Source organism: Limulus polyphemus, unplaced genomic scaffold (assembly GCF_000517525.1).
Source record: "Limulus polyphemus unplaced genomic scaffold, Limulus_polyphemus-2.1.2 Scaffold25, whole genome shotgun sequence".
Lineage (NCBI taxonomy): Eukaryota > Metazoa > Arthropoda > Merostomata > Xiphosura > Limulidae > Limulus > Limulus polyphemus.
Window position 1 is genome coordinate 259,553 of NW_013665635.1, and position 20,709 is coordinate 280,261.

General features: G+C 30.9%; 1 protein-coding gene across 2 annotated transcripts in view; it reads left to right on the forward strand.

Annotated features, from left to right (window-relative positions):
• The first annotated feature begins 1,113 nt into the window (after positions 1-1,113).
• LOC106458910 (TGF-beta-activated kinase 1 and MAP3K7-binding protein 2-like) overlaps positions 1,114-20,709 on the forward strand; it is a 57,411-nt gene continuing 37,815 nt past the window's right edge. Inside the window, exons 1-4 of one of the 2 annotated variants that reach the window (XM_022385451.1) lie at positions 1,114-1,143; positions 5,098-5,104; positions 10,258-10,260; positions 16,636-16,783. In XM_022385451.1, coding sequence (XP_022241159.1) covers positions 16,688-16,783 — 96 coding nt within the window. In that variant the 5' untranslated portion in view covers positions 1,114-1,143; positions 5,098-5,104; positions 10,258-10,260; positions 16,636-16,687. Of the gene's footprint in view, positions 1,144-5,097; positions 5,105-10,257; positions 10,261-16,635; positions 16,784-16,824; positions 16,927-20,709 lie in introns of those variants that run through there. The other variant, XM_022385461.1, reaches the window with a different exon arrangement.

Consider the following 20,709-nt stretch of genomic DNA (forward strand, 5'->3'; position numbering starts at 1 on the left):
TTGTAAATGGCCCACAAGACAATCATATTGTATATATGCTCTGATCCAAGGGATTAGTTTGACTGCACAATATTTAATTGTTTCAACAGGTATATGTGAGTATTAATCGATTGTAATTGATTAATCAATCAGCAAGTACAACTAAGTGCCCAACTCTCTAGATTAGAGCTGTTGATGCTATCTGGTCCCTTTTCATGTGTTAAGGGAACCAACTTTTGGTCATGGAATCCTGTATCTAGAGGCTAAAGATTGATAATATGGTATTTCTAGGAAGAGTTTCATTACATAATGCTATAAGTTTAACAATCAAGTGTTGGGTAGTTAATTCCTTTAACTATTTTGAATTTCATCTGTTTACTTGCTTTAGTCTTTAATTGATTTTGAAGTAAATGTTGTTTGGCTAATTTATTGGTATGGGGGGTAGTCATTAATATTTAATAGAGTAATGACTGTACGTACACTTTTTCCTGGCAAAAGTACAGATTTAAACCTGTGATATTTCACTCCCAGCTTGCTTTGTGAGGAAAGTATGAACACAAAGACATGTCAGAGGTAGATTAGTATTGTCCAACTATATACAAAATGCCAAAACATCATGGATTTGAGAAAGCATGATTAAAAGTTATTAAAGTGTTTATAATTAATATATATGAAATAGTTGCAACAACATATATTAATGGGAAAACAATTGTGCTTGAGACAATTGCATTAGGACTTAATAATACAACAAGCTCATAAATGAGCAGCTTCAAAGCTTACAGTAATAACTATATAATATGAAGTTAGTCTGCTTGTCTGAATACCTATGATATCAGTAAATCAAATGTATGTGTTCTTAAAGCTATTTCTAAAGTTTATAGTCAGCAGGTCTTTTGTTGTTGTTGTTACAGCAGAGTAACTTGCCATAAGGCCTGATTTTAAAGTAACGATATTAGCATAGCATTATTCAGGTCAAAAACAATTAATGTACATTGTTGCCCAATGAAGGTTGTGGTAAGAAGGCTGAAAGCTCACAATAAACAGAAAAGTATTTAATGTAGAGAACAGTCTATCCTTATTTTATCTATATTAATTTACCATTATTATGAGTTTTCAAAAACAGAAGGAAATTTATATTAACTTCCACTCAGAGCAAGCTTCCTGGTAACAAGTATAGATATTTAATTATTTACTGCTCTTTCTTGTAAAATTTAGAATGCATTGTTTCTTCTGTCGGGTACCCTCACTGTTAAGGTTTTCCACTGTAAACCCTTGTTAGCACGGTCACTAAACCCCTTTCTCTGAATACATTCCCAGACACTTTTTTAAGACTATTTATTTTGGGCTTTTGTCAGAAATCATAGGAAATGTACAGCTTGCTTTGTATAAATGTTTTCATTGTCTTTGTTATTAAACGTATGTTAGTTCAAGGACATCTCCTTTGTGGTTGTTGTTGAACAAGTACAGGAAAGATACTTGGTTTAATAATCATGCGAAAGAGAACACAAGATTTTTCTATCAAGTAGGATCTGACCATTTTTGTAACTCTTTTAACTTAACTTTGGGTAGTTTTCTGTTTTGTGATTCAAAGAGAATGAATAATAAATTGCTATCTTTTCATATTGTTCACTACCATTAGTGTACTGATTAATTTGTATTTGCTTTTGGCTGTTAATAAATGTGAGAGTGTTGCTTTATAGCCATTGGTTACAAAAAAAGTCACAGAAATGCATCTTATTCATGTTTACTTTGTTTAAACTAAATAATACTGTGGCTTTAACTTAGTTTATTGGTCTCTTATTAGAAGCTGTAAATCGTAGCCAGTATTACTTAGGGTAGGATTAAGGTAACAAAAAAATTTATGCCAAGTTAATATTCATTATTCCTTATTTGCTCAAAAAAATGTTGATTATAGAATAATTTTCTCATTTAAGTATTTGTCAGAAATTACTAGACATGGATTAATAACAATCTGTCGGTATGTAATACTGTTTAATGGCTAACTCCTGTTTACTCAGAATTAGCTCTAGATAAATAGGAAGCATTGATAAAGGAAAACAAGTCTGGCTGTTGTCATGTGCCACTTAAACACTTCCTAATACAGAAATCTTCAAGTTGTTTGATTTACTGATTTCTCAGTATGCACCTGCGTTTCTACAGTTACTTCCAGCTTGTACTGTGAAATGTTACTTCCTTGAAAATCAACAATTTTTCATTTAAAAGCTTACGATGTTTTTTATACTTATAAACTTGTGAATTATTTTTTAAAGTTTTTCGTGCTTATGGTAGAAGGTACAAAAAATCCTGTAATTTCTCTGATTAAAGATTTTTTATATTACCATGATTTTAATATCTATTGAAATACTTCAGTAACCATTATACTGTCTGTTTTTCTAAGATTGGGGTGAACTTGTTTTCTCTAAATTGTATATTACCTATTACATGCTGGAACAATTAAGAATCTTTACTAGTTTTTCACATGAAATCTAAGGACAAATATTTTTAATGATGAATTAGTATATTTAGGTTTAGTAGCACAGTTTTGTTAAAATTTGTAGGGAAAACCCATAGAATGCTATTTTCAGTTTCTTACAGGTTTTGTACTATGTTGCACATATGATATGTTTTCATGTACAACAGTTCACTGTTAATAAAATATTAATCCTGAATTGTTGTACCTGAAGATATCTATCACTAACTCTGTCTAGGCTTACAAGATGACGTTGTCACTCCTGTTTGTTTTGTTCTCACTTTTAAAATGCTTAATTTAATTGCAGGAAATCACACTTTCTACATAATATATAGTTTATGCTTGAAAAAAATTATGTAATTTGGTTAAGTATTTATATATTTAGGTTGGGAAGTTTTGGAAATTTTGTTGTTAAATACTGGTTTTAAAAGAATTAAAAAATCATGTAAATGTATCCAATAGTTTTTGTTGTTGTTGTTTTTTGTTTGTTTTTTCAAGAAAAAATCTTCCTGTTATTTATCTATTGTTCTATTAATGGCATATTCATTATTTTGTGTTTTGATAGGAGCTCTTACATACAAAGAAAGTATGAAAGAATTAAAAGTGGATTAATATCACTTTTGTTAATCAAAGTTCCATTTTATAAATACAGTTCAATTACTGAGGAGTTCTTGTACTTGTATGCATTGTTTGAGTAATAATAAATTTACAAATATACGTAGATAGAAAAAAAAAGTTTTACTGTCATCTGAATAGTTTGCCATGACAGAATGAGCTTACTGTACCCACTAACCCTAAATATCCTTACCTTATGTCTTCTCATAGAAGAATATTCCAGTAGTTTTAAAACAGACATAATATAGCACAAAGAAATTATCATGAAAAAAGAAACTATAAAAAAAAACTCCCAGGTTTTTGGCTTGTTTCTAAGTTTTGTAAACTTAGTATTAAAATCCTTAGTTCTCTACTGTAAGAATTTCTGCTAGGTGCTTCTCAGAAACCATACATTATGATCTACGTATGTTATTTACGTTATAGTGCTAGACAAAAACATTTTCTATCCAATCATGTTTAGCCATTGGTTCTATCTTGTTTGGAGGCTAAGATCTATTAGTTATTGTCCAACCAACTTTCTGTGACATCATAACAGGATTCTTGAAACATTTATTGAGAGAAAATGAAAGTCACCTGGGAAACAAAGTTGAATAAGTTTATTTCTAAGGGATGCCAAGATTTGGTTAAATATTAACCTATACTTTGGAATGGGTAGTAAAATTCTGAAAATTTGTTTAAAAGGGCTTTGTTTACAGGCAATACCTATTGGACCTGTGCAGTGGTCAAAGTTCCAATATGTTTTACATATTTCTTTTCAAATTCAAATTAAATAAATTTTACAAAGTTACAAGATATCAATTCTCATATATTTTTAAGCAAAGACCTGGTGGCATAAAATTAGAATTATTATTTGAAATTTGTTATGCTAGTGTGCCCTCTCAACTCCAGGGAGCTATTGACCAACCCTAATAGGGTTAAACCAAGAGTTGTCTAAAAATATCATTAACAAAAACAAAAGAAAAAATTGTAATAAGAAGATTACTTGATAGTAATTGATTAATGAGTCTAACAGTTAATCAATTAGCAAATTTCACTATTGCTCATTTTCTGTGTAATATACACAGAGTATCCAAGTTGTACATAGTGGGTTCATTGTAATATTGATGGTATTCTTAAATTTTTTGTATTGTTCATATGTTATTAATAACCTCCATACAATTTGATGCATAAATAACTGAGAAAAATGTATTTAACAAGCTTATATAGTTCATTTGAATCCCATCAATGATTCTCTGGTCAATTTAAGTAACAGAGACATATGTAGTAGGTGAGGAGTGGACCAGCATGGGCCCAAAAAATTCCAAGCAGAGTGGTTTGCCACTTCTCACTCATCTAGTCCACAAGTGTCTAACGAAGTTATTATAGGTATGGAATAAGAAGCTCAAAGTTTAGAGGAGGTCAATACAACTAGAAATAATTTTATTTGTTGATGTGTTTTAGCACTGTATAAAACTTATGGTCTCAACCACAAGCAACACAGTAAATACTATTGAACCTCAATTATCATTGTCATTGTCACTTTATTGTAACAACAAATGAACTTGATAGGGAAAAAAAATTATCTACTTGGTGAATTTAAAGCATGTAGACAGAGAGCTGGTGAAATTTTTGTTGCCTAGAAAGTAACCTGTGGTATTTGTACTCTAAGGCATACCCTGGTATGACTGCAGGGAGACATTCTGATTGATGAATATACAAACCAGACAATATTTCGTGGGTGTACAAGTTATTTACTTAGTGACCAGGGCAGGTTTCAAATATCATGATATATTCTTCCAGGCATACCACACAATAATGTGATTCAGTTTTATCTGTTAACAGTTCATTACTTTCTGTTAAGTGTTATCAGGTAATGTTTAGTGGTGAAAGTTAGATAAATTATTTGAAAATCAATTATAGAATCTATATTAAGCTAAAACTCAGTGAAGAAAATCATGCTTCGAAAATAAACAATTAAATTTAAGTTGTGTACATATAGTACAAACGATGCAGTCTGTGGAGGGTTCATTGTTAGCTAGACTTTTGTTGTAAAGTTTGAGAGTATATTTTGATTATTCATTGACTATGTATTACCTGTTTTATGCAACAGGAAGAAAATGTAACTTAATTGTAATGTTATATTTAGGAAGTTGTTCATTAGTTAGTGTATACTAATGGAACTGTTTTATCTGTTCAATAATTATTTTATTTTTCAACAAATTTGTTGTTCTTTTATTATTTGAAAAGATCCCAGTTAATACTTGCTGCATACAGTTTGATGTCAAAAAAGGTTGCTATAAAACTTAAAAAGAAATTTAAATGTCCAAAATTTAGTTACTGCAGTATGCAATGATAAACAAGATTCATTGTGTGGTGTACCTTATTTACAAAAACTGATGTGTAAAGTCATTGGTCGTTCATCATAACTAAGCAAAAAAATATCTAAAAAAACAGGCCCTTAGCTGTTTGTAGTTAAGTCCAACTCAGATAAATTCTTAAAATAAGAGATTAGTAAATTGTAGAGTAGATACCACAACTAGGAGAATGTCTCATAAATAGTAACACAGTGTGTAAAAAAAAATTTTAGAAATCCAAAATTACATCTTTACTACATTTTCACATTGTTTGAAGTATAGTACTTAAATCTGATATATTATTTTTACTAAGTTTGTAATTTTTGGTATACTTTGCAAGTTTAATTTTTGAATTAGACATACATCAGCTATTTTCTGTTTACATTATCTTTAAGGGTGTACATGGCACCCAGTGGAGTGAATGCACCTTTTAAATTGTTATTACATTTTTCAATCAAATTTTTTGGAATAGGTTTATTATTATTTTTAACTGGGTCACTAAGTAACCTTTAACAGAACTTTAACTTGTCAAACTACTGTCAGATGAGAAATTCTATTTGATGAGAAACATTTTGTTACTTCAATTTGTGAATTAGTGTTACCTTATCAAAATATTTTGCTTATTTTGTTGTTTGTATGATATGCAGTTTATGTAAAATTATTCAAACAAATGTGAAATTATAAAAAAGAACCCAGCCATATAAAATGGAGATATCAGACACACAAGCCAAGTCAGAAGAAACAATTGAAGAATCCCTGTATTACTTTTATTATTAATAGTAGTGGTATTAATATTATTAGTATTATTATGAGATAAGCATCAACATTTAAACTGTAGCTCTTATCTTCATCTACTGGAATCAAATACACAATACAAGTTAGAAAAAACTTGGCTTGTATCTTATAACTCCACTTTATATAATTGGGTTCTATTCATAGCTTGGCATTTTTTCACATTGACAATGTTTTTGTTATAGGTACCACTTATTTTTATTTTTCACAAACACTGCACACAATGCTACCTGAACTATGCATTCAATGTCACTGGTTTTAGCTGTTGTCTGATACTGCCCATTTTGTTGAAAAAGGCTTAATTTTTTTGCTTTCTTTCCGTACAAAGCCGATAAAGGACCATGATTAGAATCGTATTCTTTGTATGCAACCTAAACTGTAGTCTTGTGGTTAAAGTCACAGTGTAATATACAGAGCATCGCAAGTTCAATCCTACCCCAAAACAGTTTTTTTTAATTTCACACTTTATTAGCAAATGCTCTTTTTTTTAATACAAGAATAATTAGTTTTGTGTATATTATGTAAACATCACAGTAGACACATTCTTTGGTTGTAAAACAAGTAAAATATCATGGAAGCTCAGATTTCACATACTGTAGACATGGTGTTTCAAAAGTAAAATAAATATATATTAGCCTTACTTTGGTGATTTATTTCTCTTACTTTTTGACATACATTCGACTTAACTATGTATTAAAGGTGGAATGGTGCTTCTGGCTGATGTAGTTTAGGTGCACCAGAACACCTAGGATCAGCAAAACTATCTGTGCTGTATAGAAAATCACTGGTATCTCTCCGACACCTTTTTATACAACTAGGACATCGGAACTACTGTTCCCCTTGATGTACAGTTGAATGTATGTTATGGCTTTTAGCATTAATAAGTTAATGAAGTTTACACTGAATTATGAAGTTACAAACAAAACAAAAACAAATATGTATTATATTTGTAGTGTAATCAATGCTTATTTCATGAAGTTTTGAGCAGTAGAGCTCTCACAGGTTGTAAATAAATAAATGTTACCAGCAGGAAACCAGTCAGTCTTCCATTGAAATATATGTTTGAGCATTATTGCCCTATAATTTGCTTTTTTTATCTTCTGTGGTTGAATTGTAATAAAGTAGTTATTGATAAAATTGTATAAACTTAACGAAGTGATATTTTTCTTGGTTATTAAATCCAGCTGTTCACCCATGCCTAGTTATAATTAAGTGGCCCTTAGCAAATGTAATTGGAGATCTGTGCCATTTTTCAGTTCCTGTGTTAAAAATAAAGTTTTTTCTTGTAATCACTTTTGGTTATTCAAGGCTGTTCTTGCACACCCATTCTTGAGAAGAGTAAAAATATAAACCCACCTTAATTTTTGAGGAAATCATAGATCCTCATCTTAAACTCTTATAAAATGGTGGCCTCCACTACTCTCGGTGGTATCCCCCCCCTTGCTTGTATTTTTATTTTTCACCAATGTTTCTCTGCAATTCCTAATTTTGCTATGTAACTGTTTGCACTTTTATGTTCGTTAGCTTCAACTTGCATCTCACTGCAAATCCAATTCATGGTTTCCAAAATTCCAACTTCAGTAAAGTCACGATTCACAGTAGCTGAGTGATGTCAATAAAGTGTCATGTTCTAACACTCCTTTAACCAATGTAAAGGAAATAATAAAGTTTAAATATTATAATAATAAATATAAATTATATGCAAATATTAGTGTCAATACTTGCCCCCCCCCCCTTTTCAGATTCCTGGATATGCCAGTGTCTGTCACATATAACCTTTTAACCCATTATCTAAATTGCAGTGTACATCTTGTCTCACGGCTTCCAAATTGGCTTTTTTTGAAAATTAGAAAATAAACTTTCATTTACCACCACCATGTAGGAAAACAGCCAACCTAATTATGCAATGACCAGTTTTCCTCAAATGTTCTTGTACCCATATCCTCATTAGTGATTAAAAGCAAATCTAAAATAGCACTCACCCCACCATATAATTCCAATCAATGTGTCTAAAATTAAAGTCTCCCATAATTATTGTATTAGTATTATTAGTAACAACCATAATTTCATTATACTGTTTCTTAATGACTTCTGTTTGATCAGGTGGCCTATAACTAACTAAAACCTTAATATTCCTAAAACCCCTGATTATAACTATATGAATTCAATCTCATGACTATCGTACAATTTCTTAAGTCTTCAATCCTAACAGGCTGCAGTTTATCCATTATATAAAGATCCACTCCTCCTCTCTTTTAAAAAGTCTGTCATTGTTAAATAACTTATAACTTGGATTTTTATAATAATTCCCACTATCAGTGTTCTCCAAATTTAAACAAGTTTCCCTAATTCCCATTACATCATAGAGTTCCATTTTAACTAAAGCGTTTAACTCGTTCATTTTGTTTGTAATACAAATAAACACAGTCTTGAATCTGCTGTAGTCATCTTTAAATCTAAGACATCTTTAAAACTGTTATTTAACTCGTGGTTGCTCTAGTAATCCTATCAGTTTGTTTATTCCCAGTTTCCAGCACCACTATGCAAGTTTAGTTTAAAACTACAATGAATATGTTAAGAACTTCCTTAAACATACTACTACCTACCCTGGTAAGTAGTGCCCATGTCTGGCATGTAGTTCCCCTTACCTAAAAAACTTGCCCACCTATTCCTTTAAGTTTGTCTTTGATAATATTTCATGTAAGTCTTAGAAGTCGAACCCTGTAGAGGATGAGTATATAAAAAAACCCGTATATTTAAAATCGATAAATCTTTAAAAAGAAATTTCTCCCGTTTCTCTCTCATCCAGCAATACTGTATTGGTAATACGAGTGCTGGATATTGTGGGGATGATGAACACTGTTCGGAACAGATGATGCTTGCAGTATTTTCGGTTGGGGTTAGGTTGATATACTGGTCGAGAATTATGGAAAGCGTATTGAACATTCTCGGTAACAGTTTTTTAAACACACACAGTACCGCGTCCAAACTGAAATTTCCCGAATAAAACTTCTTACTCTGTGTGTGCTTTTGACAAAATGTTATTCCCCTAGGACAAACAGTTGTTTTAGTCATATTAAATACTGGTTTTTCTGTATAATCGAGGTTTTCCATAAAACTAAGAGTTTCATACGAAGTTACGTAGCTGACGACTGGGATATGTTGTTGTCGCTTTTTTAACATAGCCACGCGTTTTGTTTTTTACATCCGCATAGGTATACCTACTAGTTTTTGTGGAAGGCTATTTGGCCTGCGACCTTTTCTGGAATTGTCTGACAGTTCTACAACAATGTACTCATACTTGACATTCAATAACGTTCACCATTCATGAGAAAAAGGATTATATTAAAATTTTAGTTTAAAAATGAGCTATCATCACAGCTTTACATCAGAATAGATTTTATTTAAGTATTTTTGGTAGACGCAGTTATCAATGAAAGTGCCTTGCTTTTCTGTTACAACACTCATAAGATTTTCACGAAAGAAAAACAAATATTATTAAGTTTGTTATTTGGTTGTTTTATATTTGAAACTTACTCCTTTTTTGTAATTTTTAATTGGTTAAATCTTCTTTTTGTTTGTAATTTTTATTGGTTATATCTGAAATTCGCTCCTTTTTGTTTGTAATTTTTAATTGGTTAAATCTTCTTTTTGTTTGTAATTTTTATTGGTTATATCTGAAACATATCGTTTTAGTGGAAATTTCAGTTGTTTTATTTATTGCTCAGCTATAAAAATACTTCCTAGTTATAAAAATATTACCCAGTTATGATTGGTGATGATCGGTGCGGTAGTTTCCGAGATCCGAGTTTTGGACACATATACATCACAAGCTCCATTATAATAAAGATTACTTCATATGTATCTATAGGTTCGTATTCATGAATGCAAACCTTTGAAATTTTTGTGACATATTACACATTCTAGTAAAGAAAACTAACCTCTTTTACGGACCTATTTCTAGTGTTGTTTTTATTTATATTCAAGGGGTGTTTTTACGTAGGCGTGATTAATTTCGTTGTAATCAGTTAGTCCTATTAAATTTCTTTCTGGATTTACTTTTTCTAGAAAGTTGTTTACGAAATCGCTTAATATGCTATTCACCAAAGTTCAATTCCAAACCAAAATGTAATTAAGTTGTATTAATTGAGAGTTACATAAGAGTAGAATTAGCGCATTAGCGAGTCTTTGAATATTGAAAGTATCATGGGAGTTCTACAAGTATATTACATTTTCTAAAGATAAAACTATATATTTAATTATTATTTGTTTTTGTGGTTCCAGTATTCAACAGTTATGTTACCTCAATGTGTTCTGGACAAGTTTTAAATTTTAATATAGAAGGGTCGTTGGTTTTTCGAATTTATTAATTAATCATGCTTCGCAACTTGCACCACTGCAACTCCCTATTTGTAATTATCAACGAGTTAAGAACTGGATAACGTTATCTGATCTTGCATATTACGTGAAACTTGCATTCCCTCTTCCTACTCCCATCGCCTTTTGCATATTGGTTTGTCCCAGTCTGTTCGTCCCGAACTCGTATACAGTATATCTCAAGATTGGATGGATTTTTAACAGGTACTACATACTAAGGTCTTGGGTACATTTGGTTTTCAAGGTAATGGATCAAAAGGTCATTTGTATATAAAAAATCTTCCCCAATCTTGCGGGCATGATATTTCAATACAGGATGAATGGATATTGATCAAGCTTATACAACAGGTACTACATACAGGCGTAGAGCTTGACCCATTAATTTTTATAGATCATGGGTCAAAGACCAGTGTCAGTCAATTTGGGAAGACTTAAATATACAGTATAACATTTTGAGGGGGCATAGATGTTTCATAAACACAATTTTCATAGGTTTAAATTCATATTGTCATGTTATTGCAGCTGTTTTGTTTGTGATTAAAAGGCAAGGAATGTAAATAAAATAAAGCGAAAACCTTACTTAAGTGGAAAAGAAAATGTTATTAAGGGTATTATTTATATGTATGTATGTATGTGTGTAAGGTTATAAGGATGTTTAAAAGGTTATATTGCAGTAAAGCTTTGAAAGTTGTCGCACGTGCTTTTTATACTTGACTGATTGGTGAGTAATGTTTCTAAGGTTCAGTCATCTTGCTGTAACATAACCCTGAACTTTTTCATAAGCATAAAATCAGTATGCCTAGGAGGCTAAAACAATAATGTAGTGGGGGTATGTTTTCGATTACATTTATCTGAAAAATGAAACAGCCGGGCCGTTGCTCGTACTCGAGGACTTCCTGAAATATCTAGCAACCTTGAACAAACCCTATTTTGAGAAGGTGCAGACAACGGCGCTCGTGGCTTACCGTAGCGGATTTGACTGAAGTCCTGTCAGTGGATGTTCAGCTGTTCACTGTTCGCGTTATGTTTGCACGTACAGAAACTTGAATTAGAGCATTGAAACGCACGTAAAGACACGACGGAAACTTTGAATTGACGTAGTTAAACTAACAATACTTCTTTTTCTTCAACTTAGTTTTAGCTAGCAGTTAAGATTCATTTACGTTCCTGTGTAACAAGATTAAAAATCTGTTTCCCTCCCTGATTAGCCAGACTTTATAAAGTATATTGTTGTATATGCGAAAGAAACACGATGTTTAATTGAAAATGGCACTTGCTATAATCATAACCGATTCTGGGAACAAATATTTACTGTTGTGTATTATGTCAACTTTGCAACAGATGGCACGTTTGTTAGTACATGCAGGTTAGTACTTCTAGTAGCTTGTGTTAAGGTCGAACACTCCTTGCATGGGTTATACTTCGTTGTATATCAGTACTCTGTTAAAAAAGGATGTTGGTTAAGATCATACATATATGCCTACGATATCATGAAATCTGTAATATAGTTTATTAAGTGCTGAAAAGTTTAGGCTTATTATATAATTTAAGAACAAATCTGTAACATTAAGTATCATTTATCTATATATATATCGTATGTTTTCAAAGAGCACTAAATAAATTCCATTTTTCCTAAAGAACCACTGACTTAAAATATCCTAATATTACAGACCCATCCCTCAATATATTTCTCTATTGTCGTGACCTTTGGACCTTGACATACCTGTTTGCTTCCCTAATAATTTAAAATGGGCATGCCACTGTATATGGCACCATCTGGGTTGATTCATCAAAACGCTTTTTTAATAACATAAAAATAAAAAACAAGGCTATCAGTTTCCCACTAAATGTTGCATGATAATAGATAATTGAATTCTAAACAGCATTACTGCTTTCTACTTGGCCATGTAAACCTGAGGAAATGATGGGCAGCTGTCTCTGAAATAATCATTGAGAGCTTGTAATATAAATATGTATATATATCATAATTTTGATGATTGGAGTATATTGCTTATCAAAGCATAAAAAATCAATTTTTAGTTTTTTATTTACACAGAAACAAAACCTCTGTCAGCCTGTATTTTGAAGTTTCTGTTGGGAATTAGCTGATTATCAGTTGAAGTAATGTTCAAGTTGCTCCTATACTTTTGACCAGTTTATTTTAATTATTTTTACAGAATTGAAAGGAAACTGTAAAATTTATAATAAATTTCATGAGACCCTACTTAATTTTATCATATGAACAATAAAAAATAATCTGTAATTTACTTCTAGATTTCCAAAATTTGAATAATCGATAGTTATGTGAAAAATGTTTCTGTATCTTGGCAAAAGCATAAAAAGTGTAGTTTATATGTATATACTAGCTTATCAAAAAGTGTAGGCCCATCTGTTGGATAGCAAAGTAGGTCAAGTGTTTATGAGATAAGCTTTGGTTATCACTAAAAAAAAATTCTGTTGAAAGAACATTCATTTTTGTCTGCTGTGTTAATGTTGAAGAGTTATGGCAATAGCCAAACAAACTTACAATGTTGTGCCATGAAGATGGCAAAAGATTGAATAGAAAAGGCCAGTCTTTACTCATGCGAACATTATAAGTAAACTATGAAGATTCAAAAGACAATTTAAATTTTTAAATATGGAATCTAAGCATGGATGTAGTACATAATACACCTGGATTTCCACTAATGGAAGTACTAATGACCAACGTATACTGGTAGAGTAGTGGCTAGTTAAATAATAATTTTGTGAAAATTGTAGTATGATAATATTTACACTATCTGAATTCAGAAAAGGCTAATCATTGCTTTGTACTCTTAGTTTTAATTCACCATTTATAAACAAAGTGATTTCATCACACTGCACTCCTGCATGGGTGTTAAATTTTTATTGATAGCAGTGGTGATGAAATATGGAAATCATATTTGTTTGTTTAAACCATTTACATTCTATGATTAGCCTATTTCATATATATCTTTGTAACTTTTATAAAAGTCTTCCTTTGGCTAATAATGACTTAGACTCGAAATGTACACATTGCTTTCAGATTTGTAAAACAATTGTGCATTCAATTTATTGCTTTATTTATTTTTGTATTTTCCTGAAGAAAAAAAACATAACAAGTCTATCTCACTTTTGGAACAATACAATAGTTTAAATCGGTGATTTGTACTAATATCTTTTGGACTTACTCATCTCAACAATGGCATATTATGCCTGTAATTAAAGCTGCACAGCTAGTGGAATTTGATAAAAGATTATTCTCACATTAGACTTGGATAGTTGGAGTAATCAAAAACAATAATACTTAGAAACATTAATTTTGACTAGTTGATTATTTTTGTGACATTAATCAATTTAATTGTAATTTTGATTAATTTTTATGTGACACCAATTTATGTAATTGATTCTCATAGGTAATTAAGATGATCATCCCGCTCTATCTGTAACAGTGCTGCCACTTCACACTTTTTTTGTCAATATTTTGTTCATGTATATATATCTTTGTACTAATATCTTTTTGACTTACTGTTTTTCAATCACCATGCTAAAGTATTTGGGGGGGGGGCACTTTAAGACAATATCATAGATTTGGACCCTCAAACATATTTATTCGCATCAAGGGAGCCTCAGACTAAAAGAGTTTGGGAACCACTGTTATAGGTAATGCTGTACAATATACTTTTTTTTTCAATTATAGGCTTTAGAAGGTGTTCCACTTACACATAAGTTGTGTATTTTAGTATAGTTGTAGCTCTTTTAATATTTTCATATTTATAAATGTCATTGAAAATGTTTGGAATTTTAAGTATTCTTCCAGTTTACTGGATGTGTATCTGTAGGTATTCATATATAAAATGGGCCTTTACTTTTGTGCCAAATAACTAAGTCTTGGAGTGCAAAAGGTCTAGAAACTCTGTAAGTAAAGGATTTTAAACCAACATTGATTAAAAACAACAACAATTATAGTGTTACGTCTCTGTTCGTTTGTTAATTTCCGGTATAAATTCTTCCCGTGGAACTTCAGCAATACAAGTCCTTTCTTAAATAAAACTAGTTTATTCTTTCTCAATACAACTTTGCAATACACAGAATTTCTACGGTCACTTTAACTTAAACACACGCTATAATTCACAACGATTCACGCACTTTACTTATGGTCACGACCTCTCACTTGACTCAATTATCTGTCTCTATATCTCTATCTGCAGTTATGATCCCACTTTATTTGCCGGGCTTATATATTAGAATAGAGGGCACCTAGAAAAGACTAGAGTTGCCAGGAACAGTCATGATCCTTCTAGAAACTCCAGCGCATATGCTTCCAGTATCATGTGACTTCCATTGTCATAACAATAGGCATAAGTGTATGCGAGGTAAATATCCTAAAAATATTACAAGATGGTGAAAATAATTCAAAGTGCTGCTCAAATGTGACAAATGCAATGTGGGAGCTTCATTACCAATATTGGTTGCTTGTTCTTGGTCTACATACATGGTTACTATGTGTGAATGAGCCACATTTTCTATCATCTGATGTGAAGAATGATGTTTATCTGGGAATTGTCCAGCATAAAATCTGTCACCAGCCCAGACATCCTGAGGACACTATCCATACTGTAGGATCGTGGTAAAGTGTTCTTAGACTGGAACCTATGCAATTTTTATTAAGATGGCTTGGGAATAGCCGCTGCACAAGGCTGTTGTGCTACCTTATGTAGGGAGTTTTTTAACTCATTGACTGGAGCTGCTCTAATGTGTGCAGGATTTTTGAAAGCCAAACACCATATATAGCACACTTGCCTTCCAACTGCTGGAGACAGACCATATCCCATATGGCAAATAATCAGTTAATGGTTTAATACTTTTAACCTTTTTGGCCTTTCAAACGTGCAAAGACCTGGTTATACATAGTTCTGACCTTGCACTTGAAAGCTAGGTTTGTGTAATAACTTTTGCTATGGTCAGATTTAAATTTTCTGAGGCACAACATCAAATGCAAGGAAGGAGTGCATTTATGCTTATATCTGTTGTTATTGTGGAAAAATTTTGGTAATTTTTGGTTAAAAATGTCATTTGTTATTGTTGATATTTATACAAGTGACATTTTCATTATGATGCATATAAATATTCCTGAAGGACATGACCTTGAAGATACTGTCGCAGGATAGGCCCACCTCATCTGATTCTATACCACAAACCATTTCTGAATTATTTTCCTGTCAATGGAATTCTGATTCACCCTGTTTATGTTCCTGATTGTTGATAGCAAACAATACAAGTAACGAGAACTTTTCAAAAAAGTTAGTAATTGTAGGATGGCTAATATCAATCCTTCAAAAAACAATGCAAACAGATAGTAAGGATGGCATTTGCATCATCCCTACATAATAGAACATGCATACAGTGAAATAAAATGTTAACAGGCAAAAATAGGATACATTAAACTTGGTTGTGATTGAATAGTTTTATATATATATTGCTATATGTTAATTCTTGCCTGTGCTATTATGTACGAATTATGTAAAGTTATGATGACCTATTGAGAAAATATTTAAAATACCATTTTGATGAACAATCCAAGCCATCGCTACATAGGCTGTGTTACTGCCTGCCTGATATGGGGAAAATTAAACTCTACAATTCTACATTCAGAAGTGTTGAAAAAACGTTTCAGACTGGTGTGGCTATATACTTCACTTATAATTCTTACTGTCAGTTACATGTACAATTTAAGTTCCCCAAAAGATGTAACTCACAATGTTTACAATCTTTGGTGTTTTATGTATGTTTAAATAAGCTGTACAGAAATTTAAGAATATAAAATTCAAGTCTGGGAAAAACTTTGCCATGGTTTTTTTACCCTTTATTTCCTGTAATTAAATTTCAACATTAGTAATGATTATATGGTGTGTGTTTTTATATACAGTAGTGGTTCTGATGGCACTAAATGATAACCATTTCTGCTATTGACAGAATTTTGCTATTTATTCTGATAGGAACAAATTTATTAATTCTTTATTCCTACAGCCTCTTACAGGTGACAGAGATTTGATATTTATCTTTCAGGAGCAATGCTGACGGTCCTGCATGACCCACAGTTTGTTACTTGTGACTAACTATGGCCACTGAAAGCAATATGCAGATTTTATTCCACGAATTGAAGAATATTTTTCCTGAGATACCTCAAGAAATAATTCAAGAGAATATTATGAAGGTATGTAACTTAAACATGTATGTGTATAAGTGATAATATGTTCACTTTAGGCCACTGAAAGCAATATGCAGATTTTATTCCACGAATTGAAGAATATTTTTCCTGAGATACCTCAAGAAATAATTCAAGAGAATATTATGAAGGTATGTAACTTAAACATGTATATGCATAAGTAATAATACATTCAATTTAGCACGTAGCAGACACTAGGAATGCAGTCACACTCCTAATAATTTTGGTGTAATGGAAAAAAAAAAGTTTTTGATCTACCTTTAAATTAAAGGACATAAACCACAAGGCTCATTTAATACGAAAAAGATGTATACTGAAAACATTAATTCTACAATGTACTATGCCTATGTTATATGGATTAAACCACCTTTATTTAAAAAACAAATACAAGATATCTGTTTTCATGCATACATTTGTTGTACATTAGTTAACATTACACACATACTTACTACACACACACACACACACACACACACCTCGAACACGTATATAATGGGTTAGCGAAAGAAGTTAGTATACTGGATCTTAATTGGATAATTTAGTGTGTGTGTTTTTAGTTTTATCATACAAGCTTTTATCTCAGTTATCTGAACCTTCAATAGATATAAGATTTTCAGTTAGTAATATCATGGATGTCAAACATTAAAAAAATGGTATCAGCTCATGATTATCAATGTAAATAGAGATCTAAGAAATGCTGGAAGTTATGTTTTAGTAACTTAAGATATCCTAATGTTATGGACCCCCAAACATTATTTCCATACTGCTGTGACCTTTGGACCTTCGTACACCGGTTTGAATCCCCTAGAATTTCAAATGTGTTTGCCATTGCTTCGACAAATATAAAAACAAAAGTTGTAAAGTGCATGTGTGTGGAATTGTCAGAGTTTGTGTTTTTTGTATAAATTATTTTCTTACATTTTTATTCATATGTAAGCTAAGACAAATGCCTGAATTAGTATTTTTGATCAGAATACACTTTCTCTGCATAACTGTAGTGTTATAAATGCATTTACATGAGCTAATACAGCTATGTTTTGTGAAGCAGATTCATCCAGTCATGTGTTAGACAAACACAAGAATTTGTTTGCATATATATGTCATTTAACCCAGGATGCATGACTCCATACTGAAGAAGTAATATTGACTATAATTCCAAATTTAATATATGTATGTACACAAAATGTGGTAAACTGTACAAGTCTGTTGTTCACAAAAAAATCAGATCAGTTACAAAGGTATTTATAGTCAAGATATGTCTCCGAATTGACAACATCAGTCTTACTCAGAGTGCAAGGTGATATTCATTTGAGGAGGAAAGATACTTTTGTCCATCATATAGTTTGCATGTTGTACTGGGTATTTACTCTCCTATACCATGAACTGTTGCCAAGTCAGCATGTAAGGTAAAATGAATAGTTTAACTCTGACCTTAAATACATACCACATTGAATGACACTTTGTAAAAGGTCGTGGCTTACACACTTTGACCCACAATCATGTGCATAGGGTAAAACAAAAATTCATATTGAATGTATATATTTGTCTTTGGTTCTAACCTGTTTCAATTTTAGATGATTTAAATGATACAGTATAGAATTATGATTAAGTTATAAATGTGTTTTTTTTTCCATTTAATCTTTTAAATAAATATATTTATATGTGCACTGACAGAGATTTAATTCCTTTAGCTGATCATGCTGTATAATAAGTTCATATTGCCATCAGAGAATTGCAAATAAAAATGCTAGATGAAATGTTTGGGACTTCAGATGAACTTTGTATAAGTTATGTAGCTTGTGAAAATAAAGTGTCATACTTTTTTATGTGATACTTTAAGAATTGATTAAAAATGCTTATCTTTGTTGTAATTTTAATTACTGATGTTTATGGCTTTCTACTACATTCTTTCAAAAGCTTTCCATTCAAGTTTTTATTCTATATACATATGCAGTTTCATTGTTTATAATCACTGGTATACATTACAATTAACTTTATCACATCAAAATTATTAGCAAATCCAATTTCTTTTTTAATTATTAGTCAGACGTTTTCATTTAATATACATATATATGTAATAAGTGTGTTAAAGCCATTCACTATTCTTTTATATATATATATATTTATTACAATTCTTTGTGGTACTTTTCTTTCTTATTCAAGCAGTTACTTGGGCCAACAAAACAATGTAAACACAGCCTTGTCAGTGAAACAAAACTTAATACATGTCTATCTCTCCTTCTTTTACAAAAAACTTTTTTCCTATCACACTGCAACATCATAATTCAAATGAAGTATAGAATAATAAAGTAAACTTTTTGCAAGATTTAAAAAAATCTGGACTATAATTATGGTGCAACTTGTTCACAAATACCTCTTCTTCTGGCAGCATATCACCTAGCTAAGCTTTTGGCACCTTCAGCTATTCTCCACATGAATCTGATTCTCTGCTGAATTGAAGCCATTTTGGCTTATACAGTTGAAAGGAACAGAAAAAGAGCCTTCATTATGTGTTTAGATCACTAGACTATGACTTCTCAAAGCTGATATATTGGAATTACATCACACCATGACAACTGAGGTTGAGAAACAACGATGAACTAAAATCAATAATATTACAATTGTATTGAAGTTACAAGGCTCAAATAAGTGTTGTTCTGTTCAAAACAATTTCAACTTTTCTCCTAAGGGTCAACAAATTCTGTATTGTAGCCCAAAAAATTGAGGAAATTTGCAAACAAACACTAAAGAATCTAAAATCAAAATTTGCAGTTTTTAATTTTATGTATGAAGTTAAATAAGTTTTTATTGAATAAAGTTTAAACCTGAAGTTGTTGTTTTTTTATTTGAAAAACTGACAAGTTTATTTTCTATAATTTGTTTTTTAATTCAATGGTGCAATTTTTCCTTTTAGATGTAGATGAAATGTACCCATCTAGGCATGATAGTTTAAATTATATGGTTTTGTTTTTAAAGGAAAACTATTTGATTAAATTATAACTGGTGTTTATTAATTTTATGAACAGAATTATGTTAGTATAAAATATTTAAATTCATGATAATATCTTCTGCCATCACGCAAATCATTTTTAAGAAGATATATATGTTGGTTTATCCCAATTTGATGTCATTATAATGATACTAGATTTAATTGAATCAAATAATCTTTCTTACTCAAAAAAAAAAATAACTACTATAACATTAAAAGGTTGAACATGTTTGTCTTTAGAAGGCTTTTCAAAAGTCAAATTCCTTTGTAAAACAATATAGGCTTATTATTCTGTCAAACTGTTAATATCATAATCTGCCTTTCTAAGTTCAGTTAATTTTAGGCAGTTCTTTATATTTGTGGATTTCTATTATATTGTTTAAACTGTTTTTCACTTGAACCTTAATTTTTATTGGGGTACATTGTTTCACAGGAAAAAATGTTTGAACTTTCAAAATATCTTTTATATCATTAATTTAACAACTCTTGGGAACAAGTCAATAATTTTGATTTGAAATTCTTTTATTATGTTACACCAATAAAAAAATAAAGCTCTTCAATTAGTTCATACTAGTAGCTCATTTGAATATTAACATTAAAAGTCTTACATCTTTGATATCTTGTAATTAATATTTTTTCATCATTTACTCCATTTAGTTTTTATCTTTTAGTAACACTACAAGGTTCTTGAAGTTATGAATTATGAATGAATCCGCTTCTACTTCAAAGCATAACTTATTATAACTTCCTTTATATGAGAAGCCACTCTGCATTGTTCCATATTCTATTTGAAACATTATTTTTCAATAAAAGGATTATTAGACCAGTACGAAAAGAAAGTTCAGCTGGTCCTATACATTGTTTGAAGCCATTTGATAGAATTTCTTGAACTTTTATGATTAAAGCATAAAATTGTTTTACTTTG